Source organism: Salvelinus sp. IW2-2015, linkage group LG20, assembly GCF_002910315.2.
Source record: "Salvelinus sp. IW2-2015 linkage group LG20, ASM291031v2, whole genome shotgun sequence".
Classification (NCBI taxonomy): domain Eukaryota; kingdom Metazoa; phylum Chordata; class Actinopteri; order Salmoniformes; family Salmonidae; genus Salvelinus; species Salvelinus sp. IW2-2015.
The window spans coordinates 49,332,771-49,359,728 of record NC_036860.1 but is presented as its reverse complement, the minus strand read 5'-3'; the positions used below and the strand labels follow the sequence as shown (position 1 = coordinate 49,359,728).

Here is a 26,958-nt window from a genome sequence, read left to right as displayed (position 1 = left end):
CAGGCCCTTATGGTAGAGTGGCCAGACGGAAGCCACTCCTCAGTAAAAGGCACATGACAGTCTGCTTTGAGTTGCCAAAAGGCACCTAAAGGACTCTCAGACCATGATAAACAATATTCTCTGGTCTGATGAAACCAAGATTGAACTCTTTGACCTGAATGCCAAGCGTCACGTCTGGAGGAAACCTGGCACCATTCCTACGGTGAAGCATGGTGGTGGCAGCATCATGCTGTGGGGATGTTTTTCAGCAGCAGGGACTGGGAGACTAGTCAGGATTGAGGGTAAGATGAACAGAGTAAAGTACAGAGAGATCCTTGATGAAAACCTGATCCAGAGCGCCCAGGACCTCAGACTGGGGCGAAGGTTCACCTTTCAACAGGCAACGACCCTAAGCACWCAGTCAAGGCAATGTAGGGGCTTTGGGACAAGTCTCTGTATGTGCTTGAGTGGCCCAGCCAGAGCCCGGACTTGAACCCGATCAAACATCTCTGGAGAGACCTGAAAGTAGCTGTGCAACCTGACAGAGGTTGAGAGGATCTGCAGAGAAGAATGGGAGAAAATCCCAAAATACAGGTGTGAGGCTGTAATCGCTGCCAAAGGTGCTTCAACAAAGTAGTGAGTAAAGGGTCTGAATACTTACAATTGGGGTATATATACTACCACTGGTGGAACCATGTCTTTGTCTCATGCAGCTGTGTGACCCAATGGGTGAATAAACTTGGTTTAAGCTTTACTAATCATCCGTGTGTTTTACTATGTTCATTTTTAACCTAACACCAAGAAAACCTGACGCTGTAATCGCTGCCAAAGATGTTTCAACAAAGTACTGAGTGAAGGGTCTGAATACTTACAGTTTGTAAATGTGATATTTCAGTTTTTATTTTGAATACATTTGCAAAAATGTTAGCTTTTTCATTATTGGCTATTGTGTGTAGATTGATGAGGGAAAAAACAATTTAATCCATTTTAGAATAAGGCTGTAACGTAACAAAATGTGGAAAAAGTCAAGGGGTCTGAATACTTTCCGAATGCACTGTAGATCATATTTGATCACCTGGTTATATCCTAACACAGTGGTTTTAGGAATCTCCTGGTTTACCGGCCACATCAGGATTGCAAGTCACATTATGCTGGTTTTCAATGTTGTGTATAGTTCCTATTGGAACCCAGCCAGAGTTAGGATGTCCAACAAGAGAAATTGTTAATCACCCCCAACCTGCATTCAGAATGACTGCCAGGGTAGGGATGATTGAATACTGAGACTACGTCAATCACTTAAACTGGAACAACCATCTCAGTAACAGGTGCAATAAATCCAATTACTAATTGATTGGATTAGTTAGAAAACGGTATGTTATTTATATAAGTTTACCATACAATGAATCAACCAATCAATGTACATGCAAAAACACTGATATTACAGTAAATCAAACCATTTTGAAAATCTCCCTGCAATAGAGCATGCTGGGAAATATTATGTATGGTTCTATGTAGAACCCTTCTTTCATTCCAAATAATCCTTTTTGCCTTCCAAAGAATCATCAAAGAACCCTATCTTCCAAAAACAGTTCTTAGGATGTTAAAGGTTCTAGATGGCGCCGGAGGAGATGGCTGCCGTTTTATCGGCTCCGAACCAACTGTGGTATTGTGTGTGTTTTTTCACGTTATTTGCAACTTATTTTGTACATAATGTTTTGCCGCTTCTGGATATCAGGACAGCGATTACTCACCTCGTACTAGACAAAGATTTTTTATTTAATGAGTCGGATGCAAAGGATTTACTTCAGACACCCGACAAGACCCAAATCCCTGTGATTCGCATGAGAAAGAGACAGATATCGGGGACGTAGGTCGGGGTGCCTTGTAAGGATCCGACGGCGAGTGGGTAATCTGCCTCCACCATCAGTCCTATTAGCCAACGTACAATCATTGGATAATAAAATGGATGAGCTCCGATCAAGACTATCCTATCAACGGGACATTAAAAATAGCTTATGTAATAGCTTATGTTTCACCGAGTCGTGGCTGAACGATGACATGGATAACATACAGCTGGCTAGGTTTTCGGTCCATCAGCAAGATAGAACAGCTGCCTCCGGTAAGACAAGGGGTGGCGGTCTGTGTCTATTTGTAGATAACAGCTGGTGCACAAAATCTAATATTAAGGAAGTCTTGAGGTTTTGCTTGCCTGAGGTAGAGTATCTCATGATAAGCTGTAGAGCCACACTATTTACCAAGAGTTTTCATCTATATTTTTCGTAGTTGTCTATTTACCACCACAAACCGATGCTGGCACTAAGACAGCACTCAACGACCTGTATAAGGCCATAAGAAAACAAGAAAATGCTCACCCAGAGGCCGGGGACTTTAATGCAGGGAAACTTAAATCTGTTTTACCTAATTTCTACTAGCATGTTAAATGTACAACAAGTAGAAAAAAAACATCTAGACCACCTTTACTCCACACACAGAGACGTGTACAAAGCTCTCCCTCGCCCTCCATTTGTCAAATCTGTGACCGGCTTCACCACAATGTGATGTGGTGAAGCTTCACCGGCTTCACCACATCAGTGACCGGCTTCATCAATAAGTGCATCGATGACGTCGTCCCCACAGTGCATACCCCAACCAGAAGCCATGGATTACAAGCAACATCCACACTGAGACCTGGCAGTGTGGTGCCAGGATAACAATCTCTCCCTCAACGTGATCAAGACAAAGGAGTTGATTGTGGACTACAGGAAAAGGAGGACCGAGCACGTCCCCATTCTCATTGATGGGGCTGTAGTGGAGCAGGTTGAGAACTTCAAGTTCCTTAGTGTCCACATCACTAACAAACTATCATGGTCCAAACTGTCGTGAAGAGGGCACGACAACGCCTATTCCCCCTCAGGAGACGGAAAAGATTTGGCATGGGTCCTCAGATCCTCTAAAAGTTCTACAGCTGCACCATCAAGAGCATCCTGACTGGTTGCATCTCTGCCTGGTTTGGCAACTGCTTGGCTTCCGACCACTAGGCACTACAAAGGGTAGTGCGTACGGCCCAGTAAATCACTGGGGCCAAGCTTCCTGCCGTCCAGGACCTCTATACCAGGCGGTGTCAGGGAAGGCCCTAAAAATTGCCAAAGACTCCAGCAACCCTAGTCATAGACTGTTCTTTCTGCTACTGCACGGCAAGCGGTACCGGAGCGCTAAGTCTAGGTCCAAAAGGCTTCTTAACAGCTTCTACCCCCAAGCCATAAGACTCCTGAACAGCTAATCAAATGGCTACCCGGACTATTTGCATTGTCTCCCCAACCCCATTTTTACGCTGCTGCTACTCTCTGTTTATTATCCATGCATAGTCACTTTTCCTCTACCTGCATGTACATATTACCTCAATTAKCTCAACTAACCTGTGCCCCCGCACATTGTTTCTGTACTGGTACCCCCTGTATATAGCCTCGCTACTGTTATTTTATTGTTGCTCTTTTATTATTTGTTATTTTTCTATTTTCTTTATTTTTCATTCTTTKTTTTTTACTTCAGTTTGTTTTAGTAAATACTTTCTTAACACAAKTTTTTCTTAAAACMGCATTGTTGGTTAAGGGCTTGTAAGTAAGCATTTCAATGTGAGGTCTACACTTGTTGTATTCAGCGCATGTGACAAATAACATTTGATTTGATTTCAAAAGGGTTCTTCTGATCAAAATGGTTCTTGGTAGAACCCTATCGCTCCACAAATAACCCTTTTGGAACCCTTTTTTGTGTAGTGTAGAGTTCCTCCTCCTGAACGCCTTCCTCAAACCAAAACAAAGTTTGAGATAAAAGCAGTTATTTTATTTTGGCCAAATGATATCAGCCAAGTCGATACACTGTTAAGAACACAGACACTGATGATATGGCACTGACCCAACATCAATGCAATTACATATTTCTGTCACATCAGCATAATGACCATATTCAAGACCACAAGCATTTTCTTCCTAATTTCTTTAAATTACACACAGACAGGAATTGATTGGTCCTCTATTGACCGTTTTTTTGCCCTTAACAATGCATTTTTCAAGTGTCAGCAGCAGCACTACAACAGAACTGTGCCTCAATATCCCAGACTGTGTTGAGCTCAGTTCTGGATGTCCACGGTCCATAACTGAACAATACAATTCACCAGTTTTCATGAATGTTGCTGCAGACCTTGAGGAGAATTACTCAATACCACAGGATGCTGCATTTACACTGGCTTGGACAACAAAAACAAACATGCCTCAGATAACTTTATCCCTTTGTGAACCATACTTAAACTGAATTACGCTGTCTGTGAAAATTGGCCCAGCAATTATGCCCTGTGATATAATCTTCCCTAAAACTGACCTTTGTACTTTCACATCTTTAATTGAACACATTAAAGATAGCGGCTAATGGTATTAAAACCTTTTCTAATTAGGGACCTGAGCAATGAGGGTTATTTTTCTCCCCTTCCTTTTGTTCTTCTGTTCCGCCGGTCGTCTATTCCCTCCCTGCACACTGCCGCCTACAGCTTGTTAGATAAAGGCAGTGGTTGCAAGTTCAAGTTCACAGTGAGGAGGAATTGGCCACCATTCTGCATTAGCATAAATCCATGTAATCACAGCATTCAGCATCACTGTCAGGTGTGAGAATGTAATAATAAATGCCCCCCCCCCCCCCCAATGCATGGCTGGTGCAAACATGTTAAGGCGGTTTGCCTGTTGGGAGCATTCATTCATTAGATGTAGGATTTATATCATTTGGTCATGGAGAGAAGTGGGATTGCATTCTGAGATTGATTTTAATTATGTGCATTTCCAGCAGTTTACCAATAACTTAAACCGAACTACACAAGTATCTAACAGAAGTAAATTATGTTCTGTATCCTATTTAAGTACTACACAGATTGGAAATGTCTTAATCTGTGCATGTGTATTCATGTCATATCTACGCTGTTTATATTTGTGCGCAAATTAAAAGGTGAAAATGTTCAAACAATACTATGTTATTGTGTTACAATGAAACGGTCATGTATGGTAATGTATGTGCTATGTTGTGTATATTCTCATCAATGTCAACCTCTTGTGTTGTTGGGTTGCAGGCATTTTCTGTTCAAACATGGCTCAGGCTCCTCTGCTCTGTTCAGCGCTGCCAGTCAGAACTACCCTCTGACATCTAGCACAGTGTACTCCCCACCCCCACGGCCCCTACCCAGGAGCACCTTCTCCAGACCCATGTTCACCTTCAACAAGCCCTACAAGTGCTGCAACTGGAAATGCACTGCCTTAAGCGCCACCGCTATCACCGTAACCCTCGCCCTCCTGCTCACATACGTCATTGGTAAGTCGGGTATTTCTCCCTATCTATATTATCTATCTCTATATTTTACTGAACAATTTAGTACAGTACAATGTCAGACAGCATAACGTTTCCACTTGGAATTTCTTATTTTTTTGTCTCATCTCCAACTATTTGCCAGGGTTATTTTATTTCATGCAATAGGATGAATGCATTGTTTTGTGGGGGGAAATCCAGCCAAGTCGTTTCTGAGTCTGTAAGATAAAGGAAAGAAACATTCCTTAAGTTCTATCAAAGGCAAATCATTTTTCAAGGTTTTGAAACCCATTAAACATGTAACGGTAGTTGGATTTGTATAATGATGTTGTTTTTGTACTGTAGCTGTCATAATAGTTGTGTTCAGAGGTGTCATCCCCATAGGGGGTACAGGGGCACATACCCCTTCACATTTCTCCTGTTACAAAAATATATTTTTTATTTGTTGTTGTTGMTTTTTTGTAATACTACTAGCCACCTACCAATTTCATGAAGTTGTCTTTATCTTGCCCAGATTGGGAACCTATCTCCCAACCTCATAACTAGCTACCAAGAAGCCATTACAGTCTATCAATCAAGTTAGAGTAGCTAGCTTGTCTAACTATCTTAGCTGGCATGCCGGCTGGCAATGTTGGTTTACTTTAGAAAAGCAAGCATTAACTAAACGTACTGAATAGGACTCACATTTCTTTTAATCTTTTACTCAGATTTTTGCAGAGATGCAGAGAAACATATTTTCTTTCTTTAAAATAACCAGGAGAATACAGACGTAAAATCAAATCAAATGTCATTTGTCACACGCACCAAATACAACAGGTGTAGACTTTACTGTGGAATTCTTACTTACGAGCCCTTTCCCAACAATGCAGAGTTAAAAAGTACAAAAAATAGCACACAAAAAAGGAAATAGTAACACAATATAATCACAATAACGAGCCTATATACAAGGAGTACCGGTACCAAGTAATTTTGCTGGGAGTACGAGGTAGTTGAGATGATTGAGGTAATATGTACAGGTAGGGGTAAAAGTGACTAGGCAATCAGGATAGATAATAAARAGTAGCAGCAGCGTATGTGAAGAATGTGAAAGTGTGTTTATGTGTGAGGTACAGTATGCTTACATATGCAGAAAAATATACATATTTTTACATAGAATTAAGCATTATGATTATGGCTTTATATTGCAGGGAAAAGCTGTTACAGGTGTTTGAACATTTKAAAATTCTCCAACTATCCCTCCCCCGGACCACCCCCAGCCATTCTCACGTACTTTGTGCACCTTCAGAATTTTGGGGTGCATGTGTTCTTGTCCTTGTCCCATTGAAACTGTAAGAAGCAGTATTTGGACTAAGAGACTAGCAGAAAAGGACAGATAGACTGTTATGTAACAATACATTATGTAGCTATTGGTCTTGCTTAGCCTTTATTCCAGAGTATGACAAATACCATGTACCAAGTAGGTACATCAGTAGAGATAGTTACATAATACTTCCCACTGTTTCCAAGAAAATACAAAACAGTGCCAAAGTAAGTAATTATGCCATATAGCAGATGATTTTATACAAAGCACCTTACACCCATGCATGCATACATTGTACGTATGGGTGGCCCCGGGAATCAAACCCATAACCTTGGCGGTGCAAGCGCCATGCTCTACCAACTGAGCCATCCAGCACCAAGTAGGTCTACCCCATAACTGCATGGACTTACTAGTGTACAGTACTGTGTAGTTACATATATTATTACACTGGTAGGCCTGTGTCAAGTGTAGCTGAATATTGGTATTTGATCAAGAGAAAATGTTACTTTATTACAAACTTGTTTCTGTCAATATGTCCATTGTAGATCCAGATATCAATCAGGTCAAATTTGCCGACTATGTTCACTGACATTGTCAATAAACCATTCCATTGAAGAGACTCTAGATTTTGAATACCGGTAAGCCTTTGAGTTGGAACCTCTCATTCATTTCTCATAAGATGATCCTTACCTAGTGATCAGAGAGCAACAAAAGATTGGTCATTCAAGGTCCGTAGCCATGAATATAACATCTAAGCGTTGTCTTTAAGCCTGGTGTGGTGTTATTCTAGGACTGACTGATATTAATATGAGAGCATTGTAACCTTCGTGTGCCATCTTTATGGAAGGCTCTGACCCAGAGATGTCTGTGTGTTTTTCTTAATTGAGATGATGCCCTTAAGCTTCCAACAGTAGATCAATAAAGATCTTAGGAAATGCAACACAGAGCAAGATGGAAGACTCTACACCTCCAATTTTGATCCTCAGACTTGTAATTTACTAAATTGCATGACCATGCATTAACAGCCCTTTAATAAGGCCGCTTCAAAAGTAGCCATCAGCCCGTAGCGAGGGATAGGGATTGTAAATCCCACTCTGTCTAACAAATGTTGACTGCATCTTAAAAGTTCTGCTTTATTATTCATTCTTCTACTTTAAATTCTACATTACCCATTTTGATTTGACCAAATAAAAACTATATGGCTACAGTAGTAGGCTACATAAATAAAATGCTGAGTAATTTCCGGAGTTTGAAATATTGGCAAACAGCTTTGAAATTAGCTGCTATATGTTAATTCCTTCTAGTTATTAGGCAATCAGTCTAAATCGTAAACAACCAGATGTACTGTCATCACGAATAATGTTGCTATTGTACATAAAAATGTCAAATAAATAACAAAGGTGGAATATCTATCACCCACAAGTCTCTGCTCGGTGGTAAAACATCACAAATCTCAGTGAACATGGAAGGTGCCAGTCACCACAAATCACAGAAAACATGGCTCTCTCTGTGCCTTGACACAGGCCTTTATGGCTTTGCTTGATGGTACCATTGGTGTGATCAACCCTGTTATTTATTTATCTACTGTATTTATCTGTTTTGGTTAATGCTAGTCCAGACCCCAGAAGAGACATCAGCATGGTATTTGTTTGCTGTAGTCACAGCAGGACAGCAGTGGCTGGGCTGGAGCAGTTTGCATTTCAGCGATTTGCTTTGTTTACTGCTGCGCATACATCCATCTCTTCAAACATGTTTTAAATTGACAATATTTGTCTTCATAAGAGTCCATCCCAAGCACATTCATACACATTTTGCCAAATCACATGGTGAATATATCATAATTTGTAACTGATTTTGCAAATTATTGTGATGTGTTCCAATTCTAGCACAACATTAAAACAAAAGATAACACACTTGTGCTTGGGTAAGGCACATCCCTCTTTATTCTCCACTTTTCTGAAGAAAAATGCATTGCTGTTTGAACAGAAAGCTTAGAAATCTAGTAGGTGGTGGGGCCAGTAACAATCCAGGACAATCTGCATTTGACAATTTGTAGACCCCCACCATCCAGCTATTTAAGCTGCAACTGAATTTTCCTTTGACCTCACACAACATAATGAGAGGAATGCCTCAAAGACAACGGTGACATGTCATTGTGTCATACTTAGAGAATGCACACAAGCCCCAGGGCGATGAATGAATGATGAGAGGAGAGAAACAGAAGAACATGCAGGCATACTGCTGATATAGCACGGTAAGCCACACTGTCTGATTCTGACTGGGAGTAAATACCAACTACTCCATTCTCCTCAGAAACACTCTTACTTCACTAAGGGGACAACCTGATGCTAATTAAAATACTCCAAAATGTCACCCACATACCCAGAGGTGATATGCGCTGAAGAGAAAGTTACCATTGCCTGTCAGAATGCTGTCAATGCAGGAAGGAACAATGTCTCCCCTGCCACCTCAACCACCGCCATCACCACTTTCTCTCTCCTCTTCTGTCTCCATTTCTCTCTCCTCCTCTGTCTCCATTTCTCTCTCCTCCTCTGTGTCTGTGATTGAGTTATCCCACAGCGGTTCTTCTAACTGCAACACTTCACCTGTTTATTAGTGCAATAACTTATAAGCAATAAAACTCACCTACCTTTTGAGGAGTTGTTTTGGTATTGAGTAAAAGAAAAGCCCTAATGAAGTTTAGATATCTCTCTCCAAGGTGTATTGACAGACTGCGACTCAGAAAGGGGAACAATGTTCCTGGGAGAAAATTAAACGTTTAGATTTTTTCAGTTCATTAGGGCGCTGTAAAGGATAGCTGTCAGCTGTGGTATTGGTTTAACAGACTGAAAAGTGTTAGGATCAATAAGACTGAGTAATGTCAAAGGGTCAGAGTCAGAGTCTCTGTGTTGAAAGGGAACCGGGCAGCCATGGAATTTATGATTCCAGGCGACTTGCCTTGAAGGTAGCAGACCTTTCATGCCTCATTGTGATCGTATTGATCGATCCATTTTCTCTTCAGTATCTCATTAGTATTCTGGTCGCGGCTCTATAAACCAAACAATGCCCTTTTTGAAGAGAGCGGAGGCTGGGGTGCAGGGGGCAGGCAGTGAATTATTTCACCCAGTACAGGGAAGTTTAGATCAAGTGCCAATCTACTGGAACTGACACCTCTCCTGAAGCTCAGAAGGGACTTTGAGGACAGTAGGTGTAGGACTAATACTAATCACACTGGTATTAGGAAGTATCTTTTCCCTGTACTCAACCATGTTTAATGAACCTCTTCCTAGTATTGGTCAACAATAGAGACCGTAGGCAGAGGCTATATGTCATACTGAAACATGTTCTGGTAGTAATGAACACAAAAATCTATCTGCCATGATAATGTGGTAAGAATGACCTTAATCGGATATTTTTGCCACTCTGCCCACCAGAGCTGACTGGCTCTGGTTCAGTTCCTTAGAGAACACCTTTTTAACAGTACAAGGTGTCAACCGTCTGCATACTGGCAGGCATATTGACAAAAAGAGCCAAGTATGTCTTACCTTTCATGTTTTGTCCTCTGGTGTCACCGTGCCAATGTGGGGTCTCACCTGATTAAGCAGGTCTTTACTTTCAGATGACTTGCTGCTAGTGTTACAGTAGGTGACTGTCACCCATACCTTTAATGCATCTCAATCCAATTCCATCCTCCTTTTTAAATTATAGTGGCAGAATTATTTTAGCTACTGGCCCTATAGTATACAGTGCCTTCAGAAAGTATTCACACCCCTTGACTTTTTCCACATTTTGTTGTGTTACAGCCTGAATTTAAAAGGGATTAACTTGAGATTTTGTGTTACTGGCCTACACTCAATACTCCATAATTTTACAAATGAATACAACATGAAAAGCTGAAATGTCTTGAGTCAATAAGTACTCAACGCCTTTGTTATGGCAAGCCTAAATAAGTTCAGGAGTAAAAGTTTGCTTAACAAGTCACATAATAAGTTTCATGGACTCACTCTGTGTGCAATAAAAGTATTTAATATTATTTTTTAATGACTAGCTCATCTGTACCCACACATAAAATGATTTGTAAGGTCTGTCAGTCGAGCAGCCAATTTCAAACACAGATTCAACCACAAAGACCAGGTAGGTTTTCCAATGCCTCGCTAAGAAGGTCACCTATTAGTAGATGTGTAAAAAATAAAAAAGCAGACATTGAATATCCCATTGAGCATGGTGAAGTTATTAATTACACTTTGGATAGTATATCAATACACCCAGTCACTACAAAGGTACAGGTGTCCTTCCTAACTCAGTTACCAGAGACGAAGGAAAACAATCAGGGATTTCTCCATGAGGACCATGGTGACATTAAAACAGTTACTGTACGTAGTTTAATGGCTGTGATAGGAGAAAACTGAGGGTGGATCAACAACACTGTAGTTACTCCACAATACTAACCTAATTGACAGAGTGAAAAGAAGGAAGCCTGTACAGAATAAAAAATATTCCAAAAACATGCATCCTGTTTGCAACAAGGCAAAAAGTAATACGGCAAAAAGAATGTGGCAAAGCAATTCACTTTTTGTCCTGAATACAAAGTGTTATGTTCAGGGTAAATCCAATACAACACATTACTGAATACCACTCTCCATATGTTCAAGTCTAGTGGTGGCTGCATCATGTTATGGGTATGCTTGTAATCGGACTGCAGAGTTTTTCAGGGTAAGTAGAAATGGAATGGAGCTAAGTACAGGCAACATCCTAGAGGAAAACCTGGTTCACTCTGCATTCCACCAGACACTGGGAGATGAATCTTTCTTTTGGTGTTTTTCAGTCAGTAGAAAGGCCTCTTTAGTATCCTAAGTTTTCATAACTGTGACCTTAATTGGCTACCGTCCGTAAGCTGTTTGTGTCTTTTCTTTAAATTAAAATTATTTTTATTTTACCCCCTTTTCGTGGTATCCAATTGCTAGTAATTACTATCTTGTCTCATCGCTACAACTCCCGTACGGGCTCGGGAGAGACGAAGGTCGAAACACAACCCAACCAAGCCGCACTGCTTCTTAACACAGCGCGCCTCCAACCTGGAAGCCAGCCGCACCACTGTGCCGGAGGAAACACCGTGCACCTGGCTCCCTTGGTTAGCGCGCACTGCGCCCGGCCCGCCACAGGAGTCGCTGGTGCGTGATGAGACAAGGATATCCCTACCGGCCAAACCCTCCCTAACCCGGACGACGCTAGGCCAATTGTGCGTCGCCCCACGGACCTCCCGGGCGCGGCCGGCTGCGACAGAGCCTGGGCGCGAACCCAGAGTCTCTGGTGGCGCCCACTGCGATGCAGTGCCCTAGACCACTGCGCCACCCGGGAGGCCCCTGCTGTTTGTGTCTTAACGACCGTTCCACAGGTGCATGTTCATTAATTGTTTATGGTTCATTGAACAAGCATGGGAAACAGTATTTAAACCCTTTACAATGAAGATATGTGAAGTTATTTGGATTTTTATGAATTATCTTTGAAAGACAGGGTACTGAAAAAGGGATATTTCTTTTTTGCTGAGTTTTGTACTACTAATAGTAACTCATTGGCTAATATGGTGGGGGAGGCAGCCAGTTCCATGTGATGCTTTTGGTCTGTGAACTGAACTGCGTTTAGAAAAATACTCATTGGATTCCCGGTCTGTTTGAAACAAGAGTGGTGTTGGATCCTGCACATCCAGCCCCCTGCTGAGAATCCAATCCAGCGCTTGCTTTTCATTACCCCTCCCCAAAGTCTTCCCACAGATCTCTGCAGGGCACCAATACAGAGTAATGCAAACTGATGCCCCCAGTAATCTCACTATCACATGGATAAAGCCCTGATTTGTAGCTACTTTAAGACAATGGTATCATCGTGGGGACCCAGCGTGGTAGGTCAACTGTTGAACATAACCTAATTTTGTCCTCCAAACACGCTGCTCATGAGTTTTGCGATTTCATTCTTTCTGGGCATACTCACTGGCTAGTTTAAAGCGTTGCCTGTCAAAGGAGAACAGCTATTGATAAAACATAATTGGGCGGTGTGATGCTTTAGGCATTTAGCTCTGGGTTTTCTCTACTTTATTCCTCTAAATTGGAATAAGACTCATCATAAATGTGCAGTGAAAGGTGCAAGTAGCTATTTATGTCTATTGTCCTTTAAAGGTCACATCTCCTACTGTCATGTATTTATGGGAAACAATATAGTTCTAAAATATACATGTTGTACTTTTACACCAGACTTCATTTGTCAACAGTATATTCGTTTTGGGTTGTGTTGGTGCATTGGAGAATAGTTTGCTTTGTTGATTTATCATTTATTTTAGATTTCCATTTATTTTCCTGTAGAGCAAAAACAATTGTAGTTTTTTTTATTTCTGTTTATTAGCAACAAGAGGACCATAATGCGATTATACGGTTCGGCCTGAATCAATTAACAAGTTACAAGACAATAGTTCAAAGCAGCTTAATAAGGAGGACACTGCAGTTGCCTTCTGAGCCAAACATTCCCTCTCTTTCTTATTTACAGAGAATATTTAATCAAATTGTCTCTGCCTCATTATTGGCAGACCCCAAACAAAACTCTTATCTATTATTGTGGCGATATGTTTCTCTCTCAATTTCATTACAACTATACAGCTGTCTGTTTCTCTGGGTCACACCAAGTAGAAGACAAGAGTTTAATCTAATTCTTCCCTCTAAACTGCATAATCATTATGTGCATTATACATTTTAAAAGCAGGTACTATCAATTATTCTTCCACTGAATATGTAAAACAGATGCAAATTGGTGTGAACTACTTTCACTCTAATTAGGCATTCCCACTCAGCTGGCTGCTAAAAAAAACTATATTTTTCAACAGGCATTCTTTAAGACCTTCCGCCAATATGACTGGCCTAGCTGCGTTTTAAAGATAGATGAAAAGGAAAAGGCTTTGAAGCGGTCAGGGGTGAATTACATTGATCTGCGTATCTAAATGCTGCACTAGTGAGTGAATGGTTGTTATACAGAGCAGCACCTTTCCGAAACACACTGTCTCCACCATGGCTAATCAGTGCAGAGGAGTCCTGCTGGGTTAGTGGTTTGTTAAGGCTTATGAATCAGGTGGTATAGTAGTTAGCTGCTAATTATCCTGCTCTCCTCTCTCCATTTGGTAGTTAGGTCTTTCTGTTTTGTTCTGAAATTATACTGAACAAAAATATAAACTCAACATGTTTCATGAGCTGAAATAAAAGATCCCAGAAATGTTCCATATGCAAAAAAAGCCTATTTCTCTAAAATGTTGTGCACAAATTTGTTTACATCCCTGTTAGTTAGCATTTATCCTTTGCCAAGGTAATTCATCCACCTGACAGGTGTGGCATATCAAGAAGCTGATTAAACAGCATGATCATTACACAGATGCACCTTGTGCTGGGGACAATAAAGGGCCACATAACACAATGCCACCAATGTCTCATGAAATTGGCATGCTGACGGCAGGAATGTCCACCAGAGCTGTTGCCACATAATTTAATATTCATTTCTCTACCATATGGCGCCACAACTTCATTGTAGAGAATTTGGCCGTACGTCCAACCAGCCTCACAACCACAGATCACGTGTAACCACACCAGCTCAGGACCTCCACATTCGGCTTCTTCACCTGCGGTATCATCTGAGACCAGCCACCTGGACAGCTGATGAAACTGTCGGTTTGCACAACTGAAGAATTTCTGCACAAACTATCAAAAAAACGTCTCAGGGAAGCTAATCTGCGTGCTCGTCGTCCTCACCAGGGTCTTGACCTTCCTGAAGTGTGGTGTTGTAACCGACTTTAGTGGGCAAATACTCACCTTCAATGGCCACTGGCATGCTGGAGAAGTGTGCTCTTCACGGATGAATCCCGGTTTCAACTGTAACGGGCAGATGGCAGCCAGCGTGTGTGTATGGCGTCGTGTGGGCGAGTGGTTTGCTGAGGTCAACGTTGTGAACAGAGTGCCCCATGGTGGCGGTGGGGATATGGTATGGGCATGCATAAGCTATTTGAATGCACAAAGATACCATGACGAGATCCTGAGGCCCATTGTTGTGCCATTCATCCGCCTCCATCACCTCATGTTTCAGCATGATCATGCACGGCCCAATGTCACAAGGATCTGCACACAATTCCTGGAAGCTTAAAATGTCCCAGTTCGTCCATGGCCTGCATACTCACCAGACATGTCACTCATTGAACATGTTTGGGATGTTTTTGATTGACGTGTACGACAGCCTGTTCCAGTTCCCGCCAATATCCAGCAAGTTTGCACAGCCATTGAAGAGGAGTGGGACAACATTCTACAGTCTACAGATCAACTCTATGCCGAAGGAGATGTGTCGTGCTGCATGAGGCAAATAGTGGTCACACCAGATACTGACCGGTTTTCTGATCCAGGCCCCTACTTTTTTTTAAGGTATATGTGACCAACAGATGCATATCTGTATTCCCAGTCATGTGAAATCCATAGATTAGGGCCTAATGTATGGTTTTCAATTGACTGATTTCCTTATATGAAGTGTAACTCAGTAAAATCTTTGAAATTGTTGCAGGTTGTGTGTATATCTTTGTTGATATCTTTGTAGTTAGTGCATGTCTCTGTGTGTGTTATGCCTTTGTTTGGTTTGATTTTGATTTGATTAGGATCCCCGTTAGCTGACAGAATGACGACAACTAGTCTTCCTGTAGTCCGGCACATTGTTCACCTTTGTTTAACCACTCCTACGTTATTATAGGGACAAGTGTTGTGGTGCATCCTAATGCAAAGATTTGTCTATTGTAGTTTGGGAAACCATGAGAGGTGTGATGTTTGTCAATTGCTGAATTATCTGGAACTCTTAACTATTTAAATTACTTCCAAATTATCCCAGAACTTTTTTACCCAAATAGATTTGAATGCTTACTCTGCAAGTGGGGAACTGGCTCAACCATTCTTAGAAATGCTCCTTGGATTACTGGGAATGGAACTACATAAGGGATCTCTGTTTTGACATATTGGAAACGATGAGCCAAACATTGTGGTTGTGACTGAATTACATTTTTGAATCTTTCTCAATTGATTACATTCTGTAGCCGCACATTAAATTCATTTTTAATTTTGACCAATCCATTACTTAGAGAGGCACATAGTTTATCCCCCCTTTCTTTGGAGATTAGATGGCTACTTATCAATATTCCATTAAATAGATTTCATGAACCTGATACTGTAAGCTACCAGCTACCATATCTAGTAAAAAAACATGGTTATTTTGGATTGTTTCATCACATTTCGATGCAGTAACTGAAAAGAAAGTGAAGTTGTCATGAATGAAAGGCGAAAAATGGCATACTAATGATGTACAATTGCTTTACGGTGTTGTAATAAGCATAGGAGCAGCAGGATGTCTTAGAAACAGTATGTTAATGTGTCTCGCTCCCAGCCTTAATAACTAGTCCTCTGTCAAATAACTAATATTGTGATATACAGCCGAAGTGCAGGAACCTGTAGCACATCCATACTGTATTTAGTTACTGTGTTTGCTGCAGCCAGGTTTAATCAGATGTCTTGCTCTTAGGTTTTGAATGATTAATGCCCTGAGTTTCTCTTTCTAGCACTAATCCTCCCGCCCCATGCTAAACCATGGCTCTCCCCTACAGCAGTGCACTTGTTTGGGCTGACCTGGCACCTGCAGCCAGTCGATGGGCAGCTCTATGAGAATGGACTAAGCAAACTGAACAGAGACTCAGAGAGCATAGACATAACCTTCACTCCCTTCGGTTTGCCCGGCCTCAACAACACCAACAAAGGTAAGCGGTGGTGGCAAAGATGTATGTTATGAAGCCTCTAGGTTTTGATTCTCACTGTTATACCACGCAACAAAAACTAGAGCAAGAGTTTTACCTCAGGAGGTTTTCCATGGGCTCTCTCATCCTATTTGTCTTCCTCTGTGTTTACATGATAAACCTGTTGTTTCATAACCAGCGTGTTGGATGCAATATGTTTCGACAGGGATAATTATTTCCCTCTTGTGTGATGCTGAATTGCATTTCAGATAAAGGAGTGCGGTACTGTACTGTAGGTGGGTGGGTTGCTCGGGTGATGCACAGGTCATCCCCGAGTTAAAACACCTCATGTTCGCAGGGCATTGCCTCCATTAGCACGATAAAGATCTGATTATAGAAATGTCCCATTTTCGAAAAATAAACTCATAGAATCATCGAGATAGAGAAATAGAATTATTCCAATAACACCAGACCAACCCTGGGGTCCCAAACGCCGCAGACAAACAGTTCCATATCGGCAATGAGTGAAATAATTCAGTTCCATTCCACATAATTCAATTCCATTTCTATAAGTGCGTGAACCAGAAAATGTTCTCTGCAACTAGGACAATGTTGAAGAGTAGATTAAAATCAAATCAGTTATGAAAATATTGGATTGCCCTGCATAAGCACATAATGAATCTCAGTAAAAGCTTGGTGTCTGAGTTTCAGTATTTCCATATCATAGCCCTCTGACAGGGGAGGAATAGGAAACACTGCAGGTACTACTGCTAGATTGACACAGTGTACAAGGCTGTGTGCACTCTGTGGCTGGTACAATGTAGCATAGCTATGCCGGGTCACATTAGCATGCATTGACAATGAAGTAATCAGGAGGAGCTTCATGGACAGTTAATTAAAGTAAGAGAGTGTGGCTTAATCTCCTAGCAGGCTACAGCCCACAGCATCATTGTTAACTCTTTAAGACCAGAGATCCTCCAGCCAGCTCCCCTTCACAACCTCCCTGGTTTATGAAACAAACACTGCGTACTCACCAGACATGTCACCCATTGAGCATGTTTCGGATGTTCTGGATCGACATGTACGACAACGTGTTCCAGTTCCCGCCAATATCCAGCAACTTCGCACAATCATTGAAGAGGAGTGGGACAACATTCCACAGGCCACAATAAACAGCCTGATTAACTCTATGCGATGGAGATCTGTCACGCTACATGAGGAAAATGGTGGTCACACCAGATACTGACTGGTTTTCTGATCCAGGCCACTACCTTTTAAGTTATCTGTGACCAACAGATGCATATCTGTATTCCCAGTCATGTGAAATCCATAGATTAGGGCCTAATGAATTAATTTCAATTGACTGATTTCCTTATATGAAGTGTAACTCAGTAAAATCATTGACAATTTAGCATGTTGCATTTATATTTTTGTTCAGTATAAATATGAATGTACCCGTGTTTGAGCCCGCGTGTTGCTAGTGATGTCCACCCGACAGCAAAAGAAAATCAAGCTTTGTGCCGGTAATAAAACCCAATACGCAGCTTGAGTTTCCTGACAATGTTCTTTACAATGTTTTCAACTTTTCATCTACCCAAACTCCCAGATATTTGTACATTTTGACTTGCTCTATAGAATGGCATTCCAAGGTAGTAATTACATGGTTTTCAGAGTGATTAGTATTGGAAAATACCATTCACTTTGTTTCAGAGTAATTCAGAACAAGCTTCAAATCGTACAGATTCTGTTGAATGATGTTAAAAGCTGTCTGCTGTCAAAGTCAAACTGCTGCCACTTGAATAGAGAAGTGTAATCTGCATAAAAATGTACATCAGCTGTCTTAATATGTCTCCCGATGTTGTTGATATAGAAAATAAACGGGACCTAAAATATATCCTTGAGGCACATCCGAGCACAACTTCACGGTGTCTGACAACCGTCTGCCTTAACACACTGGGTTCAATTTGACATGTAGTTCACAAACCACTCCAGAGCATGACCAGTAATCCCAATACACTTCAATCTCTGCACCAAGACAGTGTGGGCCACTGTCACAAATGCCTTTGACAAGTCTATGAATACAGATACTCAATGCAGCTACTTATCCAGTGCAGAGTGAATATTATTCAAAACCTTCAAAGTTGCTGTGACAGTGCTGTGGCTAGACCTGAAACCTGATTGCATACCACGCAAAATATTGTTTTCCTGGAGGTAGGACTTTTAGCTGTTTATTGACTAGGGACTACAATACCTTTGTCAGAACAGACTATTTAGATATTGGCAGATAGTTATTAAGTAGTGGGATCACTTTCATTCAAAACAGGTAGGACAAATGCTGATTTCCATAACTTGGAGATTATTACATTCTAGGGTGAAGTTAAAGATGTATGTTAAAGGGGGAGTAATGTTGTCTTCAGCTTTTTGTAGTAGGTGGGGTTCTAGATCATCAGGGCCAGGGGATTTTTTTACATTTTCACATCAGTTGATCTCAGGGCTCTACACACCTGAGACAGAGAAGGAGTGCTCGGGAGGGTCAGGTAATTTCACAGGTGGCTCATGTAAGCCTTTAACCCTATCAAATAATCTGCCTGCATCAAGAAAATGTTGATTAAAAGAGTTAAGAATAGAGGTTCTCTCAGTTACCACCTGTGAGTCAACCAGCAGTTGTTTAGGGAGCTGTGCATCTTTTTTACACTCTAAACCTTTCATTAGTTGCCAATATTTGAAAGGATTATTCAGATTATCAGCAGTAGATTTGAGGTAGAGGTCTGCTTTCAGGTCATAGCCACACCCTGATTCCAAGGCGTTTAAAAGCAACCCAATCAGCTGAATTAGACCATCTTGCTTTATCCCACAAAGCATTCCATTTCCTTATGATTTCAGCTTGTTTGTCTGAAAACCAAGGGTTGTCTCTTCCCTTAATTCTGTATTGTTTGAAAGGGGCGTGCTTGTTGTATACATTCTGGAATTGCTTCATAAGAAAAGGCTAATTCAACATCAGGGATGAATTCAACTGAATTCCAGGAAATGTTAAAAACATCATGAAAATAAAAAAGTGTCTCAAACTGCTTCCAGTTTCTTTTCATGATGATACTGTAATGAATAATCAGGGAGAAAAAGGTGTAGATTCACACGCAGAGCACAGCAGGTGTTTATTTTGCCATCGCAAAAGGCAGGAATCGTGGTCACAGGCAGGCAATGGTCATACACAGGTAAGCAAACAGGCAGGTGAATCAAAACTAGGCCTGAAGACTGTACCTGTTTTTTTTAACCTTTATTTAACTAGGCAAGTCAGTTAAGAACAAATTCTTATTTTCAATGACATCCTAGGAACAGTGGGTTAACTGCCTTGTTCAGGGGCAGAACAACATATTTTTACCTTGTCAGCTCAGGGATTTCATCTTGCAACCTTTCAGTTACTAGTCCAAAGCTCTAACCACTTGGCTACCTGCCGCCCTTGGTTCTCACAAACGAGCTAGGAAAAGGATTAGTAGAGTCAAAACGAACAATACCTCACAAAGGCACAAACAGAATGAACTGAACTAAATAAGGAGCTGAAGAGACTAGGTGAGTAACTAACACAGGTGAAATCAATGAACAGAAATGAAAGACAGGGCTACGTTCAAGAACACAAAGAAACAGGGCTACGTTCAAGAACATAACGAAACAGAACACAAGGTTGACTAAGAAAATTAATACAGAACCTTACAGATACGTGGAGGTACTTTAGGAATTTTACCAACCTTTTCAGGTTAAAAGTTGGTTGAAAAAAAGACTAAATTCCCTGACYTTTTTGTAAATCCAATCAGTTTTCCACGTTGATTCAACGTCATCACATAGATTTTTTGTTGTTGAAATGATGTGGAAACAACATTGATTGAACCAGTTTTTTCCCAGTGGGTTATATCATTAGCAAAAACATGAGAAGCATTAAAACGAGATGGAATGTTGGTTAAAATAAGATAAATCAAAAGGGATTGTAGAGGGCACTTACCATAGCATGTTGTGTTGGCCCAGTCCTCTATATATAATTGATCCTGTAATTGGTTTGCAAATGTTCTTTAGAATAGCAATTAGATTATTCTCAGCATAGATCTGAGAGATTACAGGAAATAGAATAACCATATTATTTTGCATTGTCTCAATCAACAGACAGACCCATGTATTAAAAGCTTGTTCTATTCAGATGTTCATTAAGTGAGGGGGGAGAGGAATTAAAACTGTAATTGAAAAGACGGTTTCATTGAAAATGGATTACTGGAATAATTGTTTTATCAGGATAGCCCTTAGGCTATGAGAATTAATTTGCTTGTATGTCAGACTATTTTGAAGCACTTTTCAAATTTATTTTCTGCCCCCCCCCCCTCTGAACCCAGTGTAAGTGACAGGTAAGATGGCCTGCAGGAGAGGCACGAGCTAGATATGCCTTCATTAACCTGTGATATGTTCTGTGGTGGCAGTGGCACAGACCAAACACCACCTCTCCTAAACAGCATCACACAGCTATACAGTGATTGAGCTAGTAAAACTATTCTGGTAGCAACAGTAACACTGCCATTACCTTGTTCACCTGCTCCAGGTTTTCTACTAAAAGAGCCCAGTTTCTATGATTACCAAACCAATCTTTTTCACAAGGTTGTTGTCGAGGCTAATGTGTGATCAATCCGTGTCCTTCGATATCTAGACTCTAGACATGTATGTGCATTTAGATGCTTTTTAATATTACATACAATTAAAGCGCATTTAAAAATGTGGTTTCCAGAGCTCTCTGTACAGTGAGTAATATGAAGGTAATATGAAGGTAAGAAGACACAAGACAGATAGAATATAGCTTAATATGTACAGTAGAGCTGAGCTGATCTCATGTTACCCGCCATGAGAGAGGGAATCAATAATGTGACACCCTGGTGTGTTGGCGTACCTGCCAAAGAGCTCACACCAGAGGTTATCAGCACAGAATAATTAGTTCACGCCTGGATGTGGGAGGTGTTTGTACAAGCATCCGGTAGCTTGCTGGTCTTCTCCTGGATACACCATAGTATTACACCATATTGGATGTGGTTAGTTTCTGTCTGTTCACTGTTTTTTAGCTCCAGTTTGAGAAGATGTAGGGCTTCATCTGACAATGAGGATAAAATGTTTCCTGAAAGGACAGAGGAGGATTTATTAGTTGAGGCAATGAAATGAAACAGATTAAAGTCTGCCTGTATTTCCTCTTATTATCTGATAGAGGTAAATGGGGATAGCCAAAATCTACATGCAGCAACAGACGCTGTTCTCATTTGTGTTTATATCCATTTGTGTTTATATCCATTTGTGTGTGTGTGTGTGTGTGGTGTGTGGTGTGTGTGTGTGTGTGTGTGTGTGTGTGTGTGTGTGTGTGTGTGTGTGTGTGTGTGTGTGTGTGTGTGTGTGTGTGTGTGTGTGTGTGTTTCTGTTACACCATATAGATAAGGAGCTATTCCACAGGGGGAAAGCGATAGACCGAGGGGAGGTGGACATAGGTACCGAGGTGATCCAGGCCATTCCACCTGGTCTGTTCTGGCGTTTCCACATCACCATCCACCACCCTAAGTATGTCAAGTTCAACGTCTCCCTGGCACGGGACGCCCTCTTGGGTATCTATGGACGGAGGAACATCCCCCTACACACCACACAGGTACTGTACCCCTACCTACCTCATACACACAAGAGCATTACATCCACTCCCATGTAAACTATCATACTGTAGGCTCTTATGTATTCCCACTCCAACCTATACAATGACTGAAACACCACACAACATATAGTTAAAATTGGAAGTTTCATACACCTTTACCAATACATTTAAACTCAGTTTTTCACAATTCCTGACATTTAATCTAAGGAAAAATCCCCTGTTTTAGGTCAGTTAGGATCACCACTTTATTTAAGAATGTGAAATGTCAGAATAATAGTAGAGAGAATGATTTATTTCTGATTTTGTTTATTTCATCACATTCCCAGTGGGTCAGAAGTTTACATACACTCAATTAGTATTTGGTAGCATTGCCTTCAAATTGTTTAACTTGGGTCAAACGTTTCGTGTAGCCTTCCACAAGCTCCCCACAATAAGTTGGGTGAATTTTGTCCCATTCCTCCTGACAGAGCTGGTGTAACTGAGTCAGGTTTGTAGGCCTCCTTGCTCACACACGCTTTTTCAGTTCTGCTATAAATGTTCTTTAGGGTGAGGTCAGGGCTTTGTGATGGCCACTCCAATACCTTGACTTTGTTGTCCTTAAGCATTTTGCCACAACTTTGGAAGTATGCTTGGGGTCATTGTCCATTTGAAGACCCATTTGCGACCAAGCTTTAACTTCCTGACTGATGTCTTGAGATGTTGCTTCAATATATCCACATAATTTTCCTACCTCATAATGCCATCTATTTTGTGAAGTGCACCAGTCCCTCCTGCAGCAAGCACCCCACAACATGATGCTGCCACCCCCGTGCTTCACGGTTGGGATGGTGTTCTTCTGCTTGCAAGCCTCCCCCTTTTTCCTCCAAACATAACGATGGTCATTATGACCAAACAGTTCTATTTTTGTTTCATCAGACCAGAGGACATCTCTCCAAAAAGTACCATCTTTGTCCCCATGTGCGGTTGCAAACCGTAGTCTGGCTTTTTTATGGCGGTTTTGGAGCAGTGGCTCTTCCTTGCTGAGCGGCCTTTCAGGTTATGTCGATGTAGGACTCGTTTTACTGTGGATATAGATACTTTGGTAGCTGTTTCCTCCAGCATCTTCACAAGGTCCTTTGCTGTTGTTCTTGGATTGATTTGCACTCTTCGCACCAAAGTACGTTCATCTCTAGGAGACAGAACGCGTCTCCTTCCTGAGCGGTGTGACGGCTGCGTGGTCCCATGGTGTTTATATTTACGTACTATTGTTTGTACAGATGAACGTGGTACCTTCAGGCGTTTGGAAATTGCTCCCAAAGATGAACCAGACTTGTGGCGGTCTACAATTGTTTTTCTGAGGTCTTGGCTGATTTCTTTTGATTTTCCCATGATGTCAAGAAAAGAGGCACTGAGTTTGAAGGTAGGCCTTGAAATACATCCACAGGTGCACCTCCAATTGACTGAAATTATGTCAATTAGCCTATCAGAAGCTTCTAAAGCCATGACATAATTTTCTGGAATTGTCCAAGTTGTTTAAAGGCACAGTCAACTTAGTGTATGTAAACTTTTGACCCACTGGAATTGTGATACAGTGAATTATAAGTGAAATAATCTGTCTGTAAACAATTGTTGGAAAATTACTTGTGTCATGCACAAAGTAGATGTCCTAACCGACTTGCCAAAACTATAGTTTGTTAACAAGAAATTTGTGGAGTGGTTGAAAAATGAGTTTTAATGACTCAAACCTAAGTGTATGTAAACTTCAGACTTCAACTGTAAGTAACTATATGCACACCTGGGTATATGCACAGATCCACACATGCACAGATCCACACTACCCCCCATGCTAATGAGTGTACCCCAGCCCGTATGCACAACTTCCTTTCCTCCTCCATCCATCTGTCATCCTTCAGTCTCACTCTTCACCTACATTGAAACCCACAATAAAAAAAAATATCAAGCAGGTGTGGTGCCTTTATGTTAAGTTTGATCACTTCACCAATCAGTGAATTAGCTACATTTGTCACATTCCTGACCTATTTTTATGTTATTTTGATTATGTTTAGTTGGTCAGGGCGTGAGTTGGGGTGGGCATTGTATGTTGTGTGTGTTTGGTTAGTCTATGGGTGTTGTATGTGTATGGGATAGTGTTTGTTAGGTTGTCTAGTTATGTCTATGGCTGCCTAGATTGGGTCTCAATCAGAGACAGCTGTCATTCATTTGTCTCTGATTGGGAGCCATATTTAAGGTAGCCATAGGCAGTAGGCTTTTGTGGGTGTTTGTTACCTGTCTCTGTGTTTGTGTTCTGCACCAGATAGGTCTGTATCGGTTTTGCACGTTTGTTATTTTGTAAGTTGTTTGTAGTGTTCACTTGTTCTTATAATTAAACATGTTGAGCACTGGCTACGCTGCATTTTGGTCCTCTCCTTCACCCCAGGAAGAAACCCTTTACAACATTACTGTTGGCTACTTACCAGTACTTTTGTCAAATGCGTAATGAGTTGCAATGTATGTAGTTTATTGTTATGGAATGAATGCAGTTAAGGAAATATCTAGGGGAACTAATGTGATGTCAGTAAAATGCCTGAACTCCCTAATCACTGCTTCTTAGCATAGATATGATCTAAGATTAACAGTTCAAATCATTCAAGAAATTAAGACCTGTCAACTCAATTAAAGCCTCCTTATGTCTGTCTCTTTTGCATACTAATTTGCATATGTAGGTGCATGGATACAGACAAACAATGAATGAATGCTAATTGAAAGGTTCCTTTTAAACATAGACATCCTTTTTGTTCCGTAAGGATGCTCATAATCATTATAGTAATCACACTTGGCATATATATACTGTATGTTGGACCATATTCAAGTCCTGTCTGAGTGGGGCTGACTAATCCCACACCATCATTAGATGTCTCTGTCAGCCAGATCGGCTGATTCGGTTGATCCCAGTTCAGTTTTTGGCCCCTGCATGCAGTCACGCATATGTTCACCCGGACCGGCCCTCATTACATCTGCTGATAGAATACCCAGCAGGTCACGGGGCTGAGCACTCAGGGTCACGGTGAGACCTGCACACAAGTGACTCATCTGTCACAAAGCTGTTTCACCGGCCCCAGTAAACCCAGCAGGCTTCCGCATGATGAATCCTAATAGGATGTTTTAGTCATTAATCTGAGTCAGTCCCCTGGGCGGCACGCACAGTTCAGACTTTTTTTTTCTTCCAATGAGATTTTGTCACTATTGGCGCCGAGGGGATTGTACGGAAAAGACAGTGGCCATTTCCGCTTCAGTGTGACATCATGTGCTGATCCCTGGCTGAAAGTGAATTATGGAGGGGCTGGGATCCCTACTCTGCTACTTTGCATCGCTGATGATTTGAAATGCAGGGGCCCGATGGCTACTGTGCCCCAGCGGTTCTACTGAATTACAAACATCGTTTTGCTGTTGTTCCGTAGGGGAGCATTTGTTTCTCATAAGAAGAACCTGAGTCATAGAATGATTCTGAGGCCTGGGGGCATGTCATTGGAGTTAGAGACCTGGCCTCACCCAGCCCTGGGTTTATTATTTAGGACGAGTGGAGGGGGGAAGACAGACGTCCCTCTGAGCCCGGCAGACGGAGAGGCTTTGCTGCATGCAGTCACCAGCCGACAGCAGCGTAATACCATTCCTGGTCTCGGCTTATCTCCAAGAGCACACACAAACAGGAGTGACACTGGTGCAGCTAAGGTACTGCATCCCGCCCAGGGCTACTGTCATATCCTACTCATCTGGTAATCCAGCAGTGAAGCATGGGGGCCTGTCTCCTTATTAAGCTCATCAAGGGCAAAGTCAAAAGGTGGCTCTGGAGCTTTGCATATGGTTCAAGTTCAAGTTATTTTAAGATGGATGACAGGATATGATACAGCGCATGATGATTTCATGTTTTGGCCTGTTCCCAGAGATAGATATCCGTGCTGTGATGTTGGAGGAACCCTGATACACCCTGTCAGTCAGGGCATGTCAGTACACCCAACCAGGAGCTTGTGATGTCCCAGCTTTTGACTTCCAAACCTTTGCCTCATTTTTAATCGGATGTTTTCTTTTTCTCCTGCAGTTTGACTTTGTCAAGCTCCTGGACGGGAAACAGCTGATCAGACAGGAGGTTCAGACGGTGGCGGAGGATTCCAACGCGTCTCCCAGGAACCTGATCCTGGCCTCCCTCCAGGAGATGGGCTTCATAGAGTACATGGACGCTGGAACCTGGTACCTGGCTTTCTACAACGATGGAAAGAAAATGGAACAAGTGCTTGTTCTCAGCACTGCCATCGGTAATTGGCTCCTCTTGGTGTAAAAAGTAGAATAGGTGCTCCACAGTTACTAATGAAAATTGATGCACCATGCAATCATATTCGTGAGCAGTAATGATGTCTTTATAAGAAAATTACAGTACATGTGACATTATTTCCAGGATGTAGTCTGTGGTTACAAAAGCACTCAAAAAGCAAAGCAATTATAACATTTATACAATAGCTGCAAATAGACTAAAAAACATGTTGTTAAGTTTTCTCTGCACCAAAAGAGTTGTGTGAAAGAGGCTGCCATTCTAACATCAAAACGGTTGAGTTCTGTTGCTCGTTGCAAGGTGCTGCAAAGTCTGTCATCCCTAATTGACTGACCTTTTGTCACCCATCTGTAAGCCTCTGCTGAGAGATGAGCCAATGTATTTCTTCTAATGCTCTCTCTTTCCAGCCTCTCCTGGAAATGCTTTTGCTCTGTCTTTTAAAACGAATTGTTCTCTGAAAGGCAGTGCAAGAATGGTACTGCAGTGTAGTTCTGTACATGTCAGTTTCCTTTGTCTTTATGCTCATATATCTGTTACCTTATTGTAAGCAATGCAACATGTTAGATTATTATATGTCTCAATGGATG

General features: G+C 41.5%; 1 protein-coding gene across 1 annotated transcript in view; it reads left to right on the top strand.

Annotated features, from left to right (window-relative positions):
• Nucleotides 1-26,958, top strand: part of tenm1 (teneurin transmembrane protein 1) — a 249,339-nt gene that overhangs the window by 108,299 nt on the left and 114,082 nt on the right. Inside the window, 4 exon segments of the mRNA XM_070449465.1 lie at nt 5,090-5,328; nt 16,284-16,433; nt 21,860-22,068; nt 26,144-26,357. Of these exon segments, the coding sequence (XP_070305566.1) occupies nt 5,090-5,328; nt 16,284-16,433; nt 21,860-22,068; nt 26,144-26,357 (812 nt within the window).